At 42.5% G+C, this 18458-nt stretch overlaps 2 protein-coding genes across 16 annotated transcripts in view; one reads left to right on the forward strand and one right to left on the reverse strand.

The window, feature by feature from the left end:
* TSGA10 (testis specific 10) overlaps positions 1–18458 on the reverse strand; it is a 169502-nt gene that overhangs the window by 150650 nt on the left and 394 nt on the right. For 5 of the 13 annotated variants that reach the window (XM_063649192.1, XM_054476700.2, XM_063649193.1 and 2 more), the window contains exon 1: positions 5006–5101. The exons of 2 other annotated variants lie outside the window; for them this stretch is intronic. In XM_063649192.1, coding sequence (XP_063505262.1) covers positions 5006–5062 — 57 coding nt within the window. In that variant the 5' untranslated portion in view covers positions 5063–5101. Of the gene's footprint in view, positions 1–5005; positions 5483–18458 lie in introns of those variants that run through there. 6 more of the 13 variants (XM_063649197.1, XM_054476703.2, XM_063649196.1 and 3 more) reach the window with 5 other exon arrangements.
* Positions 5317–15674, forward strand: C12H2orf15 (chromosome 12 C2orf15 homolog). Of its 3 annotated transcripts, none has more exons than XM_063649224.1 (4): positions 5317–5416; positions 6194–6310; positions 11425–11516; positions 14505–15674. In XM_063649224.1, the coding sequence occupies exons 3-4, from the start codon at positions 11491–11493 to the stop codon at positions 14854–14856; spliced, it is 378 nt and encodes a 125-aa protein (XP_063505294.1). In that variant the 5' UTR covers positions 5317–5416; positions 6194–6310; positions 11425–11490; the 3' UTR covers positions 14857–15674. The 3 variants fall into 3 exon arrangements, with proteins under 3 accessions (XP_063505294.1, XP_054332716.1, XP_054332715.1); XM_054476740.2 differs by lacking the exon at positions 5317–5416 and adding an exon at positions 5544–5844; XM_054476741.2 differs by lacking the exons at positions 5317–5416; positions 11425–11516 and adding an exon at positions 5456–5844.

Here is an 18458-nt window from a genome sequence, read left to right on the forward strand (position 1 = left end):
TCATGCCTGTAATCCCAGCACTTTGGGAGGCTGAGGCGGGCGGATCACCTGAGGTCAGGAGTTTGAGAAACACCTGGCCAACATGGTGAAAACTCATCTCTACTAAAAATACAAAACTTAGCTGGGTGTGGTGGCAGGCACCTATAATCCCAGCTACTCGGGAGGCTGAGGCAGGAGAATCACTTGAACCTGGGAGGCGGAGGTTGCAGTGAGCCGAGATTGCGCCATTGCACTCCAGCCTGGGGGACAAGAGCGAGACTTCGTACCAAAAAAAAAAAAAAAAAAAAGGATCTGCATCATAGAGTTGTGTGAGGATTAAATGAATTAATATATGTTTTAACTTTAGCACTTAGAATAGTGCCTGGCACATGATAAGCACTATATATATTATTTACTATTATTACTAATTCGTCTCACTGAGTCAACTTATTTAATTGGCTATCAAGTCCTACTGCTCTTTTCACTAAAAATTATCTCGGTTACATTTCTTTCATCCCTACTATCACTGTTTTAGTTCATGCTTTCAGACTGTAGCTGTCACATGTATTCACTTTATAAGTAAACTTATAAATAGCTAGAATAAGAATGAACCAGAAATATGTTTCTGGGGATAAAAAAGATGTAAAACAAATAGAATCTTACAATTTCAACCCTAAATGAATCTAGGAAAGTCCAGAACAAATAAGTCAGAAATTACAGCACAGCATGATTACTGCTACATCAGAGTAATGCACATAGATGCTAAGGTAACACTGAGAAAGAAGCTACAAAAAAAGTATTTCTGACTTCTACTTCTTCAAAAAAGACTTAAGATCTACTCTTCATTCCAAAAGAACTATGAACATATCCCTACTGGAGCACTTAATGCATTATATTACTTTTATGGAATGTCCACAGCCATGGCTACTTTAACGTGTCTAAAACAGACTTCCTTTTTTTTTTTTTTTTTTGAGACAGTCGTGCTCTGTCACCCAGGCTGGAGTGCAGTGGCATGACCTCGGCTCACTGGAACCTCCACCTCCCAGGTTTAAGCAATTCCCTGCCTCAGCCTCCCAAGTAGCTGGGATTACAGATGCCTGCCACCATGCCCAGCTAACTTTGTATTTTTAGTAAAGACAGGGTTTCACCATCTTGGCCAGGCTGGTGTTAAACTCCTGACCTCATGATCCACCCACCTCAGCCTCCCAAACTGTTGGGATTACAGGCGTGAGCCACTGCACCCGGCCAAGACTGTGCCTCTTAATGTGATCACCTTAGGGGTTAGAATTTCAACCTAAAAGTTTTGTGAGGACACAGACATTCAGACTGAAGCCACACATTAGAGGAACAGAAAGAAAAAGCTATTGGGTGAACAAAGAAGGGAGTACTAGATCTTTTAAGTGAAGACAAGGGCCAAATCACGTAAGGCCTTACAAAGTTTGGATTTTATTCTTAATTGCAGTGGGAAGCCATTGGTGTATTTCTGAGCCAGGATCATCTTATTATAATTTTCTTTTTTGTTTTCTTTTTCTCTCTCCCTTCTCCTCTCCCACAGGGTCCCATTATTTTGAAGTGATTGATATGATATCAGTGTGGAGAACAGGTTGTAGGGAGCAACAGTAGAAGCAGAAAGATAGCAGGGAATGGTTGCAATATTCCAGGTGGGAGATGATGGTGACTTGAACCAGGGAGGTGGTAACAAAAATATAGAGAAGTGGATGGATTTAGGATATATATTTGAAGGCAGAACCAACAACATTTGCTAATAAATTAGAAGCGATTTATTGCAGTGAGCTGAGATCGTGTCACTGCACTCCAGCCTGGGCAACAGACTGAGACTCCATGTCAAAAACAAAAAAAGGCATAGCCATGATGAGTTGCCTGTATATAATAGGCCCCAGAGAGCTCCCTCGCCCCTTCTAACATATGAGGACACAGTCTGAAGGTACCATCTATGAACCAAAAAACACCAGACATTGATTCTGCTGGCAACTTGATCTTAGAATTCCCAGTCTCCAGAACTGTAAGAATTAAATTTCTGTTGCTTGTATGTTATTTCATTATAGCAGCCTGAATGGACTAAGATATGTGCCAGTATCATTTGACTTCAGGTCCTCTGCTCTTGCTTTTCCTCTCTCAGGAACACTTTCTACCCAGCCTTTCACATGGCTATCTTCTCACCCTCAGCTCTTTGGCTGAAATGTCAGAGGGTCTTCCCTGACTTCTTACCTAAAGTAGCCTCTCTCCTAGTCACTCTCTCAAATAAGTGATAAGCTATTTGCATTTATCACTACTTGAAATTATACCATTTGCTGACTTGTTTACTATCTCCCCATACTAGAATATAAAATTCAAGAGCTCCAGGCTTTTGTCTTGTCTCTGTTTTATCCCTAATGCCTTAAAAGTGCCCAGCACAAAGGTGAAACGCAATAAAACATTTTCAAAATAAGAAAATTTAATGATTCGAACAAAGCAGTTTCAATGTTGGGTGAAAACAAGTCTGAAGGGGACTAATGAATGAATAGTAAAGAAAAAGAAATGGAAAATGTAAACTTCTTTTAGAAAGCATGATTGTGAGAGGAAGAGAGGTAGAACAAAGGTGGAAGACGACCAAGGTTGTGGAAAGGTCATTACAGGAAGAGAAAAACTTGTTCCTTAATTCTCTTTACATAAGGATCCTCTTTCAGAATTAAAAGTCCTGCATCCTCTCCTCAGAAAAATGCAAATACACCTTTACAAACTATTTCAGGGGATTTAAGACTCTCTAAGGTCCCTGGACTCCAGATGAAGAAGCCCTACAGTACCGAAACAATGAAGATTCCTAAGGCATGAGTTAATGTTAATTGATGGAGAAAGACAGCTGAGGTAATAAGAGGAAACCCAGATAAAGATGTATTGCCCCGACACAAGAAAGACAAAAGCAAGGACAGGTGAAGATTTAGACACTTGTAATCCCAATAATCCCAGCACTTTGGGAGGCCAAGGCCAGAGGATCACTTGAGCCCAGGAATTTGAGACCAGCCTGGACAACATAGTGAGTTCCTGTCTCTACAAAAATTAAAAAATAAATTAGCCAGGCATAGTGGCATCCACCTGCGGTCCCAGCTACTTGGGAGGCTGAGATAGGAGAATCACTTGAGCCCAGGAGGTCAAGGCTGCAGTGAGTCATGATCGCACCACCGCACTCCAGCCTGAGTGACAGTGAGATCATGTCTCAAAAAAAAAAGATAAGTGTCATGGAAATCTGAGGAAGTTTCTGTCTGATTGAATTTTAATTTTTCAGTGAAACAGGAGCTAAGATTATATAATAAAAAGTATCATCAGTGTTGAGCAAAATATGAAGCACATATGTATTCAACAAATTATTGAACTTTTTGATAGAATGGAAAATACTGGAGTACTTCAATGGAATTCTGAAATCTGGTTCCACAAAAGCTTACTACAGTTGAGGTGGGTTTTTCTTTTTAAAAATATTGTCTCCAAAAGTGTAGACTTATAGACATTGAAGTAGAAAGGAACAGCCTCACTAACAGAAGGATGTGGAAAACCATACAAGATTTATGAATAATTCTGAGAGAGTATTTTATATAATAAAAATAAGTGGATAAATATTTTGGGAAACAATCAGCAAACGAAATACTGCGAGCAACAATAAAGATTAATCTTAAAAAAAATGTTGAGTAAAGAAGCAAGATGTAAATGAATACTTAGTACAATTCTATTTATACGAAGTTCAAAAACAAGCCAAACTGTAATGTGCATGTTCACATACAATGATGTGAAACATTAAGGAAAATCAAGGAAGTGGCCATCTTAGAAGTCAGGAGAGTGGCTATCTCTGGGGAGGGAAAGGAATATGTAATCTGAAAAGGAGATAAATAGAATACCTCTAACTGCCTCTGTGTATGGAGGACTTCAAAACCAAATCGTCCTAAACAAACTAGTCTAAGCAACTCAAAAAGAAGACAGAAAAGATCTCCCAGAGAATCTCTACACCTGATTATATTCTGGGCTACAAGCAGTGATTTTTCTTCGGAAGGTAAACAGTACGTGAGATATTTTGGAAGCTGCCATTAAATAATGCCAAAGTTTAGGATTTAAAATTAATATTTCATTAATGTACCGTCCTAGTTATTTCCCACTAATTAAGACTGAAGAGTTTGGCTCATTAATCAATTAAAATACAAACAAGAATCTGTCTTATCCTGGAAGCAGATTCGAATGCGACATCCTACTTCTATAACTAACCTGTTTTTTTCTACTTACAAACCTATTGTTATTCTACTTATGTCCTTACACGTAAACAAAGTATACTTGAAATGCTGAACACCAGTACAGAAAATTTTAAACAAAGAAATCTCCTAGGATATAAGGTCCTGGAATGGAAGAAGGAAAAGGCTGGGACACTGTCATCTATGCAAACTTTCCTGAAGCCGCGAAAAAAAAAAAGTATATTTCTGTGAGTTTTTAGGTATCAAGTCCATGATCACCTAGTTATCCAATTTAAGTCTCCAGTAGTTTTCCAACAAAAGCCAGCTTTCCCTGCCTTTACTGTGTATAATTTTTACTAAAATTATCTGATTTTCATGCAAATGCCTATGTAATCTCAGCCTTTCACCACCCCAAGTCTAGAAAGAGGCTCAGAAATGAGCGATCAGGAGTCAGGCTGAACTCCCAAATCTGTGACTTCCAAATTCCTCGGCTCCACCAGAGCTTCCAGATCGTTTCTAAACTGAACAGTCCCCCCAACAACCAAGCGGAGAGCTGCGGGAGGACGCGAATCGGTGACCATAGGAACTGGGCTCAAACCTAACCTCCTGAGAAACAGGGGCAACGCGTGCTGCTGAGCTTCCGGCCGGCAGCTGCGCCCGCCGCTGTCCCTCACAGCGGCTCCCGTGGCTAGCGCCCACCTCCGCCCGCCACGGCCCCGCACCCGCCACCTCTGCCCGCTTGCAGCCGCCTTCTCAGAGACTTTCCAGCCCAGTAGCAGCACTCTCCCCACCCCGCGCATCTCCGCAGCTTCTACCTGGAGCTCCGGGTCCCTCCCCGGGCTCCTCGGCCCGCCGTCCTGCCCAGAGCTCATCCCCGAGACTGTCAGCTCTCGGCCTCCGCGGGGGATACGAGAACCGCCCACCCTCCATCCTCCGCCCCTTTCTCCTCCCTTCCCGCCCCCAAATCGTCCTGGCCCCGCCCCGGCGGGTCGGTGGAAGGAGGGAGCCCTCGGGAAGGAGGCGGGGGCGGTTAGCGCCAGCCGGCGCCGCCGTGGCCCCGCCCTCACGCTCTGTACCGGAGTGGGGCTCGTCTTCCACCTCCCCGGCGCCCCAGCTTTGCTTCCGTCCCGCTTGCCCCCAGGCCCGGTGCGCACGCGTACCTGGCTCGACCTTCCTTCTCGCGGGGTCTACAAGCCGTGCGCGCGCACTTACGCACGGAGCGACGCGTACGTCAGGGCACCTAGCAGGGACCCCTTCCTGGCCCATCCGCGCCGCGCAGGCGCACGCCCACGTAGCGCCTAGAAGCCCGACCCGAGCGTCCCGTCTCCTAGTAACCAGCCGCTAGCCCCCTTTTCCACGACGCATTTCTTAATCCCTGCCTGAGGCTGCCGCACCTGGATGGAACGCGCATGCGCAAGGCTGTCTCTCGCAGCCCCGCCTTCCCTCAGCTTGGAACACCTGCTGCTTCGCGGCGGTGGCTTTGTGCCACTTTTCCCAGGGCTTGGGCATCATTCTGGACCCATGTTCGGTGAACCGGTTACTCTCAGAGCTGCTTTCGGGCGCAGCTCCTGCTGCAGCCAGGGCCCGTTTTGAGAGAGCCTTCCAGGTCCAGCCCTCCCGCTGCAGCCTGCAGGGAACGAGCCGGCCTGTCCCGGTGAGCGGGGGCAGCCTGGAGTCAGGGGAGCCTGGGGACCACGGCCTTGGTCAGCTCTGCACGATCAGGGCTGAATCAGGAAGTGGCAGATCTAGCAACAAAGTCCAGATTCCTGACCGATATTCCTTCTCCACATGCCAGTCCTTTTCCAAATCCCCTCACCTTAAAGTGACAAATGAGCTTTTTAGTGAAAAAGAATGAGCGCTGCATTCTTCTATCAATTTTTTGGAGCCCAGAATGGGGGGGGAAAAAAAGTCTTCTTAATTTTTCTTAATACCTACCATGTCCCTTCTTAAATAACCCAAGAGCTTCTGGATGATAATAGTGACTTTATCTCCTTTTCCTGCAGATGACATAGACACTAGGTTTTTACAGCAATTCTCTGATGACCTTGATATGGTAGAACGCTGTGTATTTCAAGAGTAAGCTCTCGTTTGAGGAGACTAACAATTCCTGTTTTTGCCAGGTGAGTACTCATTTTTTCCCACACAAGATATCATTGGCAGGGATAAACAACTTTTATGTTAGAACAAATTTAGTCATAAAAATACATTTAATATAAGTGCCATGTTTTTCCAATGTCTTTTCATCGTGTTATTACATGGTCTCATATTTTGTCGCATTTATTTTCAGATATCATATACTTTGTAAGTATAATTAGATACCAAAAAAAAAATTAAGTGTCCCTGTTATTTTAGATTAAGAGGTTAGAGGACACAAGGAGCACATATCCTCGGAAATACAGTTTTTTAAATGCACAAAATAACTGAGAAGTTATGTTAAAGGGAATAATGTATAATCTCATTTCCTCTTCAGATACTAAGATTATTTTGAATACATTATCTAGCATTATTAAAAACAAATAGGAAAGAATGTTCTAAGTTTAAAACTATCAGTTGGAGTTGAAGACTTTGGGGGTGGGGAGATTATTAATATAGGAAGTAGGAAAGTACTTCCCTTATAGAAAGAATAAGAAAAGTTTAAGCACTTATGTATGCCACCTAGATGGTACTGAAGATTATTTGGAAAGAATATAAGGAAATGATCATTTTAAGGCCAAAAGAGGGTAAAAAGATTTTCCTTTTTTTTCCTATCAAGAACTGTTGACTTTCTCCCCTAACCTGAGAAAGTAAAAATTTCTTTCCCTCTGTGGAAACCCAAGGGGTAGTGAGTGTCCCACCCTGCCCCAACTAAACCTTTTTTTTTTTTTGAGACGGAGTCTCACTCTGTTGCCCAGGCTGGAGTGCAGTGGCACGATCTCAGCTCACTGCAACCTCAGCCTCCCGGGTTCACGCCATTCTCCTGCCTCAGCCTCCCAAGTAGCTAGGACTACAGGCGCCCACCACTACGCCCAGCTTTATTTTTTTTTCTTTGTTTTGTATTTTTAGTAGAGACAGGGTTTCACTGTGTTAGCCAGGATGGTCTTGATCTGACCTCGTGATCCACCCGCCTCAGCCTCCCAAAGTGCTGGGATTACAGGCATGAGCCACTGCGCCCGGCCTTTTTTTTTTAAGACAGAGTCTCAGTCTGTTGCCCCGTACCCAGGCTGGAGTGCGTTGGCATGATCTCATCTCACTGCACCCTCCACCTTTCATGTTGAAGCAGTTCTCCTGCCTTAGCCCCTTGAGTAGCTAGGACCACAGGTATGTGCCACCATGCCCAGCTAATTTTTGTATGTTTTTGTAGAGATGCGGTTTCACCATATTGCCCAGGCTGGTCTTGAACTTCTGGACTCAAGTGATCCACCCACCTCAGCCTCCCAAGTGCTGGGATTATATGCATGAGCCACTGTGCCTGGCCCAGGCTAAGCCTTATATAGTACCCTGTGCTTGCTCTCTCTCGTGACAGACACCTTCTAAGGTCTCGGTTTTCTAGTCCCTTAATTTTTCCATCATTTCAAAAGCTTCACTACAAAAACCTCTGTTATTACTTTTTTTTGTTTTGTTTTCACTATCCTCTTCCTGATCCCCTCAAAAAAAATCTGGGACTCCAATTCCATATGTGTTAAGCCACTTGATCTTGTTCCACAGCTCACTGATGCTGTGTTCCTTATGTTTGTTTGTTTGTTTTTTTTGAGATGGAGTCTTGCTTTGTCTCCCAGGCTGGAGTGCAGTGGCACAATCTCCGCTCACTGGAAGCTCCGCCTCGCGGCTTCATGCCATTCGTCTGCCTCAGCCTCCCAAGCAGCTGGGACTACAGGTGCCCGCCACCATTCTCGGCTAATTTTTTTGTATTTTTAGTAGAGACGGGGTTTCACTGTGTTAGCCAGGATGATCTCAATCTCCTGAACTCATGATCTGCCCGCCTCGGCCTCCCAAAGTACTGGGATTACAGGCATGAGCCACCGCGCCCGGCCTGTGTTCCTTTTTTTAAATCAGATAGTTTCCTCCTTATGCTGAGGCCTGAAAGTTCCAGGCAATGTCCATTCATAGGGCTTACTTTATTTCCTGTCTCTCAAGGATCACTCTCCCGAACTGCCTATTGTCCAATATCTAAAAGCCATTGCTTCATGTGTTTTGTGTTTTGATGCTGAAAGCAGGTGGAGCATGGTGGCTCATGCCTGTAATCCCAGCACTTTGGGAGGCTGAGGTAGTTGGATCACCTGAGGTCGGGAGTTCGAGACCAACCTGACCAACATGGAGAAACTCTGTCTCTACTAAAAATACAAAATTAGTCAGGTGTGGTGGCACATGCCTGTAATCCCAGCTATTCGGGAGGCTGAGGCAGGAGACTTGCTTGAACCTGGGAGGCAGAGGTTGCAGTAAGCCGAGATCGCGCCATCGCCCTCCAGCCTGGGGGACAAGAACAAAACTCTGTCAAAAAAAAAAAAGATGCTGAAAGCATGAAGATAAGTCTGGTCTCTGTTACTCCATCATGAGTAAGTCTGCCATTCTTCACAGTTCCAGGCCCCATGTCACTAACTATCCTCAAGGGATGTGGTTTGCTATGCAAAAATTGCTTCAGGCTGGGGGAACTGTAAGTGCAAAGGTCCTGAAGCAGGAGAAGGTTTGGCATAGAATATGCTTGAGGAACAGCAATGGGGTGATAGGTCTGGGGTCGAATAAGGCAAAGAGACAGGAGAGAGTGCTTGCTAGTAGTTGTTTGCTACGGCTGCTGCAACAATTTACCACACACTTGGTGTCTTTAAGCAACACAAATTTATTATCACACAGTTCTGGAGATTTACAAGTTCAAATTGGGTCTCACTGGGCTAAAATCAAGATGTCAGGCAGGTCCACATTCCTTCTGGAGGCTGTAGGGGAAAATCCCCTTTCTTGCCTTTCCAGCTTCTACTGGCAGCCCATGTTCCTTGGCTTGTGATCCCAGTCTATATTCAATGCCAAAAATGGCCAGTCAAGTCCTGCTCATATTGCATCATGGCTAACACATTCTACTTCCCTCTTTCACTTCTAAAGACTCTTGTGTGGCAGGCGCAGTGACTCACACCTATAATCCCAGCATTTTGGGAGGCCGAGGCAGGTGGATCACTTGAGGTCAGGAGTTCAAGACCAGCCTGGTCAACATGGCAAAACCCTGTCTCTCCCCAAAAATACAAAAATTAACTGGTTGTGGTGGCGGGCACCTGTAATCCCAGCTGCTTGGGAGCTGAGGCACGAGAATCACTTGAACCCAGAAGGCGGAGGCTGTAGTCACCCTAGATCACGCCACTGCACTCCAACCTGGGCAACAGAGTGAGACTCTGTCCCAAAAAGAAAAAAAAAAAAGACCCTTGTGATTACATTGGTACCACCCAATTAATCCAGGAGAATTTTCCCACCCACAGAGTCAGCTGATTAGCAACCTTAATTCCCCCTTGCCACGTAACATAACATAGTCACAGCTTCTGGGGATTAGGACAAAGACATCTTTGAAGACTATTATTCTGCCTACCACAGCTGGGGACCAGATATGTAGAGAATTTTTTTCTCTGAGATAGGAAGCAACTAGAGTGTGTTGAGCAGAGGACTGCTGTGATCTGGGTTTTGTTATAAAAGGTTCAAACCAGTCCAGGCATGGTGGCTTACGCCAGTAATCCCAGCACTTTGGGAAGTGGGAGAATTGCTTGAGTACAGGAGTTCAAGACCAGCCTGGGCAACAGTGACACCCTGTCTCTACAAAAAAATGAATTTTAAAAATTAGCCAGATGTGGCCGGGTACGGTGGCTCATGCTGTAATCCAAGCACTTTAGGAGGCCGAGGAGGGCAGATCATTGAGGTCAGGAGTTCGAGACCAGCCTGGCCAACATGGCGAAACACCGTCTCTACTAAAAATACAAAAATTAGCCGGGCATGGTGGCAGGTGCCTGTAATCCCAGCTACTCGGGAGGCTGAGGCAGGAGAATCGTGAACCCAGAAAGGTGGAGGTTGCAATTTCTTTGCAACTTGAATTTCTCTGATTCCTAGTTAAGTTTGAATATCTCTTTATGTACTCTCATTATCTGTTTGGGATTCCTCAATCTGTGAATTATGTTTTTATATCCTTTGCCCATTTTTCTATCGGGTTTTCTTTTTCCTTGCTAATTTCTAGGTGTTCTCTTTTTATTCCAGCCATTAAATACCATCAGCTTTGGACACAGAAAATATCTCCTTCCAGTCTCTTATCTATCTTTTTGTTTATATTTTTTTCATTGAATAGAAATTCTCAATTATGAGTAATCAAACTCACCTGTTTTCCTCCCTTATTGTTTAAGCTTTTTAGTCTTGTTCAAGAAATCTTTCTTCACTCCAAGGTAGCAGATATTTTCTTCTATTGCATTTACAGTTCTGCCATTCACATTTAGGTCTTTAATGCATTTGCACTCCGCTTTTTTTTTCTTTTTGAGACGGAGTCTTGCTCTGTCGCCCAGGCTGGAGTGCAATGGTATGATCTCAGCTCACTGCAACCTCCAACCCCCTGGGTTCAAGCGATTCTCCTGCCTCAGCCTCCTGAGTAGCTGGAATTACAGGCACCCGCCACCACACCTGGCTAATTTTTGTATTTTTAGTACAGACAGGGTTTCACCATGTTGGTCAGGCTGGTCTCAAACTCCTGACCTCGTGATCCACCCACCTCAGCCTCCCAAAGGGCTGGGATTACAGGCGTGAGGCACCACGCCCAGCCCACTTCTATGTTTAAGATCCTGCTTAACTTATGTCCACATAGCGAGCCAGTGTTCACAATACTATCATACTAAACTTAGTCTGTTCTATCTGCTTTGTCTTATAGTGCCACCTGTAATATATGTGAAGTTCCTGAAATACCTAAGTCCAAGTTACAGCTCTGTCATATTCTACTGATTATTTGTTCCTGTACCTGTACAAGGTTATTTTTATTACTTTCACTTTGTGGCATATCTTTTTATTTTTTTAAATATTTTTCTGATAGGGATGAGGTCTCCCTATGTTGCCCAGGCTGGTCTCAAACTGCTGGACTCAAGAGATCCTTCCACCTTGGCCTCCCAAAGTGCTGGAATTACAGGCATGAGCCATTGTGCCCAGCTGTGTAGCATATCTTAATATCTAGTAAAGAAAGCCACTTTGTTCTTTTTCTCCAGATTGATTTATCTCTTTATGTACCTTTATTCTTACATATATATTCCAGATTTCTTCTCGAATGGCAACCTAAATGCCAGTCCAAAGAGGCCCCCAGTAGACTTGTTCACCCTTCATGTCCTCAACTCTGGGGAAGTTAAGGTAAGACTCACAGGGCCAAGTCTACCCTATTATATTTGGGTCCTCCTCAGTCCTTTTATTAGATTGAAGTTTAATGCGCAAGTTGATAATTATATGTTACCATTCTTTTACGTTTGTTGATTTCAAATGCCATGTTTTATAGAGTTTTGTGTTTTTTAAAACCTTTTTTCAATTTTGTATTTTGAAAAAGTTTTAAACCTACAGAAATGTAGTAAGAATAATATGTAGAACAACTTTTTAAGCTTTACCTCCTAGATTTAACAGTTGTTAGCATTTTGCATATTTTACTCTCTTTCTGTATCTATGTATCTACCTATCTATCTATTGCTAAACAATTTGAGGGCAAGTTGCAGATACGATTCTTCACCCCTAACTATTTCAGTATGTATTTCCTAAGAACAAGGACATTGACTTATATAACCACAATACAATTATCACATTCATGGCATTTATCACATTGATCCAATATTATTATCTAATATTGTCCCATCTCCAAATGTTCCAGTTATCTAAGTAATGATCTTTGTAGTACATTCCATCCCCTTCCCAATTCAAGAGCATTGGTTGCATTTGAAATAATGTATCTTTAGCCTCCTTTAATCTGAAACAGTTCCTCAGCCTCTCTGTGTCTTTCATAACATTGACATTTTTAGGTAGAAGCTATTTGTTTCATAGAAGATACCTCTGTTTGGGTTTATCTGATTGTTTCCTCATGTTTAGATTCAAGTTATGCATTTGACAGGAGTATTTCCTTTCTAAGAAAAAGAGAAACCAAAGAATAGAATAAACTCAATTTTATTAATTTGAAGGCAGTATTAGATATTCCTTTGATGAGGAAGAAAAATTCATCTTCAAGTTCCAAATCTAAAAATCAAATATACCCATATTTCAGAATTTCATCAGAGATCTTAAAAAATTTAGCTAAGTTGTATTTGATTCCCAGAAAGCCAAATATATACTATTTACCTAATTGTTATATTAATATTTGAGTAACTACTATATTTAGGCTACTACAGTAGACCCAGGACTCTGTTTTGTTATAAACACTGATATTCAGTCACAAATATGGATAAACAGGGTTTCAAGATGATTCTTTAGAAATGTTCAGTCAGTAATTAGAGCTTGATGAGTATGAAATTGTAAACTATCAAAGATACCACAGTAGCTAAATATTAAAGACATAATACATTCTAAAAAGTGGGTGAGGCTGAGTGCGATGGCTCATGCTTGTAATCCTAGCACTTTGGGAGCTGAGGTGGGTGGATCACCTGAGGTCAGGAGTTCGAGACCAGCCTGGTCAACATGGCAAAACCCCGTCTCTACTAAAAATACAAACATTAGAGTTTCTGTTTGGGATGATTAAAAGTTCTGGAGATGGATGACCATGATGTTTGCACAAAAATGTAAATGTACTCAATGTCATTGAATTGTACACTTAAAAGTGTTTAAAATGGTAAATGTTATATATATTTTACCACAATAAATAAAATATAGACTGGAAAAAAAAATAATAAAAATACAAACATTAGCTGGGCCTGGTGGCGGGTGCCTGTAATCCCAGCTACTCAGGAGGCTGAGGCAGGAAAATCACTTTAACCTGCTGGGTGGAGGTCCAGTGAGCCGAGATCGCACCACTTCACTCCAGCCTGGGTGAAAGGGCGAAACTCCATCTCAAAAAAAAAAAAAAAATGGGTGAGGGCTTTCGATTGAAGCTGTGGAATCTCCTCCAGATCTCAGGTTGCTACTACAGCATCTTGGGTAGGTCATTCTTCTCCAGTAAGCCCTGGGCTTTCTCAAACCTTTTCTGTACAGGAAGCCTGTCCCTTCTGCCATCCTGGTCAACTCTGCCTACCAAATTCCTGCCCATCTTTGAAAGCGAAACCCTAACCTAGGCTCCCCTCCTTTGGGAAACTTCCCAAGGCCTCCCTCCATGCTACATGATCATCTGCTGCTTTTTTTTTTTTTTTTTTTTTTTTTTTTTGAGACAGAGTCTCACTCTGTCACCCAGGCTGGAGTGCAGTGGTGCGATCTCGGCTCACTGCAACCTCAGCCTCCCGGGTTCACACCATTCTCCTGCCTCAGCCTCACGAGTAGCTGGGACTACAGGTGCCCGCCACCATGCCTGGCTAATTTTTGGTATTTTTAATACAGATGGGGTTTCACCATGTTAGCCAGGATGGTCTCGATCTCCTGACCTCGTGATCCGCCTGCCTCAGCCTCCCAAAGTGCTGGGATTACAGGTGTGAGCCACTGCGCTCGGCCGATCATCTCTTTTTACAGACTAGGCATCCTTAATCACAAGTATCTTTTTTTTTTTTTTTTTTTGAGACAGAGTCTCACTCTTGTCGCCCAGGCTGGAGTGCAGTGGCACAATCTCGGCTCACTGCAACCTCCGTCTTCTGGGTTCAAGCTATTCTCTTGCCAAGTCTCCTGAATAGCTGGGATTTCAGGTGCACGCCACCAAACCCAGCTAATTTTTGTATTTTTAGCAGAGATGGGGTTTCACCATGTTGGCCAGGCTGGTCTCTAAATCCTAACCTTTGGTGATCTGCCCGCCTCGGCCCCCAAAGTGCTGGGGTGGGCCACCGCACCTAGCCAATCACAAGTATCTTTATAGGACATCTTTATTTTTTGCAGAAAATAAAGTACTAGCAGAGTACTTGGCCTTCAGTAGTTATTTCTTTAACCCATTAGTAATGAATTAAGAGGTTTCACTAGCAAGAATGAAAGAAAGGATTAAGAGAAGCTCTACTATTTTCTGAAAGGTGATAAAACATATAATCAGATAAATTCCCTTTTAAAAAGACTTTCAAATAAATCTTTAGAACCTGCAAACCTTCCCACAAAGAAAATGTAAACACTGAAAGGTAAGAGGCAATTTTACTTTATATTTCTAGTATCACCACAGCTTTTCATTCAAACAAACATTGCCATGAAGTTAGGGAAATTCCTGCTACATTCACTTGTTACTTTTTTTTTTTTTTTCAGTAATCAAGTTGAAGAAACGCTTCCACTACTTAAAAGGGTACCTGCAAATTACTTTCATATTTGTTCAGCTATCCTAATGGGATTTTCACTTAGTAAATCTGCTACTCAGGTATCTGCTATACATATGGATTCAAAAGTGGATGATCACTTAATACGAGGGACTGAAAAAAGCAGGTTGGAACCAGCGACTCAGTTATTTCAAAACACCAAGAAAATAAGATTAGAAGATACAAATCAAGAAAACTTTACAAGGATTGAAGGGACTGGCACAGGATCTCTTTCTGAGAAAGCCTTGGGTTCAGTGGTATACGTCAAAGAAAGTGATGGACTAGAAATGACAGATGTGGAATGAAGCAATTTGTACATATTACCAAAGAAACCAAAAACTGCCTTTGACTAAGGGGGGTGTTGAAAGAGAACTTAACCTTATTAGGAAACCTTGACAAAATGACAGAAGACTATTGCTTTATTTTGCACTATTTGTGAATCATCTTACACTGCATTTTTTTATGATGCTTATTCAAAAGGCAGTTGCTTTAGGGTGAAAAAGCCTTCCAAAATTCAAAGCAGATTTTTCTGGTATTATATCCTTCTTAAAAACCAGAGTTTTTAAGTAACAGTATTTGAATGGCACCAAAACATTTTCATTTTAATGTATTTCTTTAACAAGTGGTTAAAAAAGTGTCGAAGCAGCCGGGCGCAGTGGCTCATGCCTGTAATCCCAGCACTTTGGGAGGCCGAGGCGGGTCGATCACCTGAGGTGAGGAGTTCGCGACCAGCCTGGCCAATATGGTGAGACCCCATGTCTACTAAAAATGCAAAAAATTAGCCAGGTGTGGTGGCGGGCGCCTGTAATCTCAGCTACCTGGGAGGCTGAGGCAGGAGAATCGCTTGAACCCTGGAGGCGGAGGCTGCAGTGAGCTGAGATCATGCCATTGTACTCCAGCCTGGGCAACAAGAGCAAAACTCCGTCTCAAAAAAAAAAAAAAAAAATGTCCAAGCAATGTGACATCAGTATTTCACACTATTTCTGGTGTACCAGTTTTGTATGTTACATTTCCATTTTGGGATTCTGCTTTAGGATACTTTACTTTCTTACATTTTGCATTTTTGTTCTGTAAAAGATCACTGCCAATAAACTGCAAAAGACCAATAAATTGCATATCTTCAGAAGGATTTCACATTTTAAATCGTGCCTTTAAAACTGCTTTTTCCCCCCACATAGAATCCATTTTAGAGTTAGAAAAGTGTTCTTTCCAAGTGTTAATAGTTTGTCTTGCAGATGGTACCATTTTATGTCACCAATATTTAATATGAGAAAAATAACCTGGTGTTTAAAAACCTTGTTTTGTATATCAGTTATGAAAATATCTGGTAGTTGGAAATCTCTTTAATATTCATTTTAAAAGAGGAAAGGGCATCTTTTCCGGGGGGGAAGCTATATTTTATTAATCAGAAAAATACTAAACAAATGTGTTTGTAGGGAATATTGAGAATGAAAAACAATTGTTGAATGGGACATGAGCCAAAAAGACAATGCTTTTTATTATTTACAGAACGTAATTCTTTAGAAGAGAAAAAAAATACATAAATCATTCATTTGTTCACCTAGCCTGGCACTGTGCTTGGTGCTGGAGATACAGTAGTGAATAAAATAGCCAGTGCCTTGTAGACTTTTGTGCCTGTCTACTAGGAAAGACAGGACATTATACAGTAATTATATAAGATGCAAACTGTGATATGCCATGAAGAAACGTATAGCATTCAGAGAGACATAACACAAGACATACCACATAAAGCTGATTTTTTTTTTTAAGATGGTCTCACTCTGTTGCCCAGGCTGGAGTGCAGTGGAGCAATCATAGCTCACTGCAGTGTCGAATTCCTGTTCTTAAGTGATCTTCCTGCCTCAGCCTCCTAGTAGCTAGGATTACAGGCATGTGCCACCATACCCAGCATGTTTTTGTATTTTTTTAGAGAGAGAGTCTCACAATGTTACCCAGACTAGTCTCAAACTCCTGGCCTCAGGTGATCCTCCCACTGGGCCATAAACTTGATTTTAACTGTGGGAAATGGGAAAGCATATCTCAGGACATTTTTGAAAGCAAGTTGATTAATAAAGTAAAGAAACAACAGAATGGCTACTCCATAGAGCAGCCTCTGAGGACATTTATAGCTTTTGCAGTGACATGGTTGTCTAAGTGAATGATGGTGATGGTCAGAAAAGTGGAGAGAAGGGGATAGAATCCAGGTGAAGTCTGACAGGATGTAGTCATGGTTTGGAAGCGGAAAGTGAGGAAGAAGAAAGGGCTTCTGGCAAAAAAGGCTAGATGCATGCAGGATCCCTGGGGAAAAAGAGTGAGTTCAGGAGCATGGTTTTTAGACTTACCAGGTTTACAAGGCAGTTGTATCTATGGAACTAAAAAATATAAATTTTGAAGTTGTATACAGAAATGGTACTTAAAGCCATAAAATGAATGAAATTGCTTAAGGAAAATGTAGTGTGAGATAAAGATCTGAGGAACTCCAACATTTAGGGCTGACTAGAGCAGGGTAGCTGGCAAAGGGGACTGCAGAGTTGGCAGTGAGGCTGGAGGAAAACCTGGCAAAAGGGACTGAGGAGTTGACAGGGTAATGTCAAAGTTGTCCACAGGAATCTCCAGGTTGAGGGAGTCAAATGAACAGTTAGATGAAGACTGAAAAGTCCACTGGATCTAGCAATATGAATGTCACCCGTGACCTTAGCAAAAGCACTTTTGCTGGAATAATGGGGAAAAAGCCATTTTGGAGTACATTGAAACAATGAATGGGAAGTGAGAAAGTAGATACTGGATGTATAGCAGTTTTTCCAAGAAGCTTGGCTCAGAAGGGTAGCAGACAGGATGACAAGTGGAAAGAGAGGTGAGGTCACTGGAGGATTGTTAAAGCATACAGCATGTTTGAGTGTCACTTGAAAGGTTCCAGTGGAGAAGCTGAAGAAGTAGGTAAAGGTAAGAATAACCAAGGGACAGAAGTCCTGGCGCAGGGAGGAGGGAATGGGATTCTTTAAAACCTCTTCATCAAGAAACTAGGGGGAAAAAAAACCCAAAACTGTACCATCTCAGATTTCAGAGAAAGGGAATTTAGAAGGAAGTAATATAAGCAAAGAGCAAGAATATTCTGTGACTGTTTTTAATAACTAGGAAAATTCCTAGTGCAGTTAACTCTGAACAAAATTCATTCCCACCTGCATAATACAAGATAGACTTACTCAGAGTGACCTTGGTAAAACGTGTGATAATAAAGAAAGGAGGTGTCATTATGTCTTCATTGTAGCTTTATATGAAGCCCCCCTGGTCATTTACCGTATCAGCATCAGCAAACTGAAAACTGAATGATTCCTACTCCAAGAGGCAAGTCTTAGTGGTTTCTATTTTAACTGAAGGAGAGATTAATTTCTGTGCAAGATTGAAAAAGGTGACCACAAATTCTTTGGGCTTCTCTCCTCAAGAGGTGAAGTCCATTACCCCACGCCTTAACTCTGGGCTGGCTTTGTTGTTGTTTTGGCCAATAGAATATGGCTGAGGCGCTGCTTCCAAGATTAGGCCTGAATTGAGATGGACTAGCAGCCAGGCAGCACCTGCCAGAGCATGAATAAGGCTATCTTGGACCGCCCAGCGTAGCCAACCTGTGCTGAATGAAGCCACATGAATATGCCCAGGAGAAACTAGCAGAGGAATCACCCACCTTGCCCACGTTAGAGATATAAACCACTGTTTGAGGCAGTTTGTTATGCAGCAAAACTTAGCCAAAACTATTACCTTGCTACCTTGACTGCTGGTGTCATTTCCCATCTCACTGCTGGTGTCATTTCCCATCTCATGGAGTCACAGAGTTTTCTTGCCAATTGCAGTGAGTTGGCAAATGGGAATGATCACTAGCCTCAGCATGTTTTCTGACTCATTCCATCCTGTA

The sequence above is a fragment of the Pongo pygmaeus genome, chromosome 12, assembly GCF_028885625.2.
Source record: "Pongo pygmaeus isolate AG05252 chromosome 12, NHGRI_mPonPyg2-v2.0_pri, whole genome shotgun sequence".
NCBI lineage: Eukaryota > Metazoa > Chordata > Mammalia > Primates > Hominidae > Pongo > Pongo pygmaeus.

What these genes read in the sequence shown, in the direction of transcription:
- C12H2orf15 (XM_063649224.1), top strand. Translation starts at nt 11,491, where the DNA reads ATGTCCTCAACTCTGGGGAAGTTAAG. An exon ending in TCAACTCTGGGGAAGTTAAG is followed by an intron (nt 11,517 to 14,504) that starts GTAAGACTCACA and finishes TTTTTTTTTCAG; the next exon opens with TAATCAAGTTGAAGAAACGC.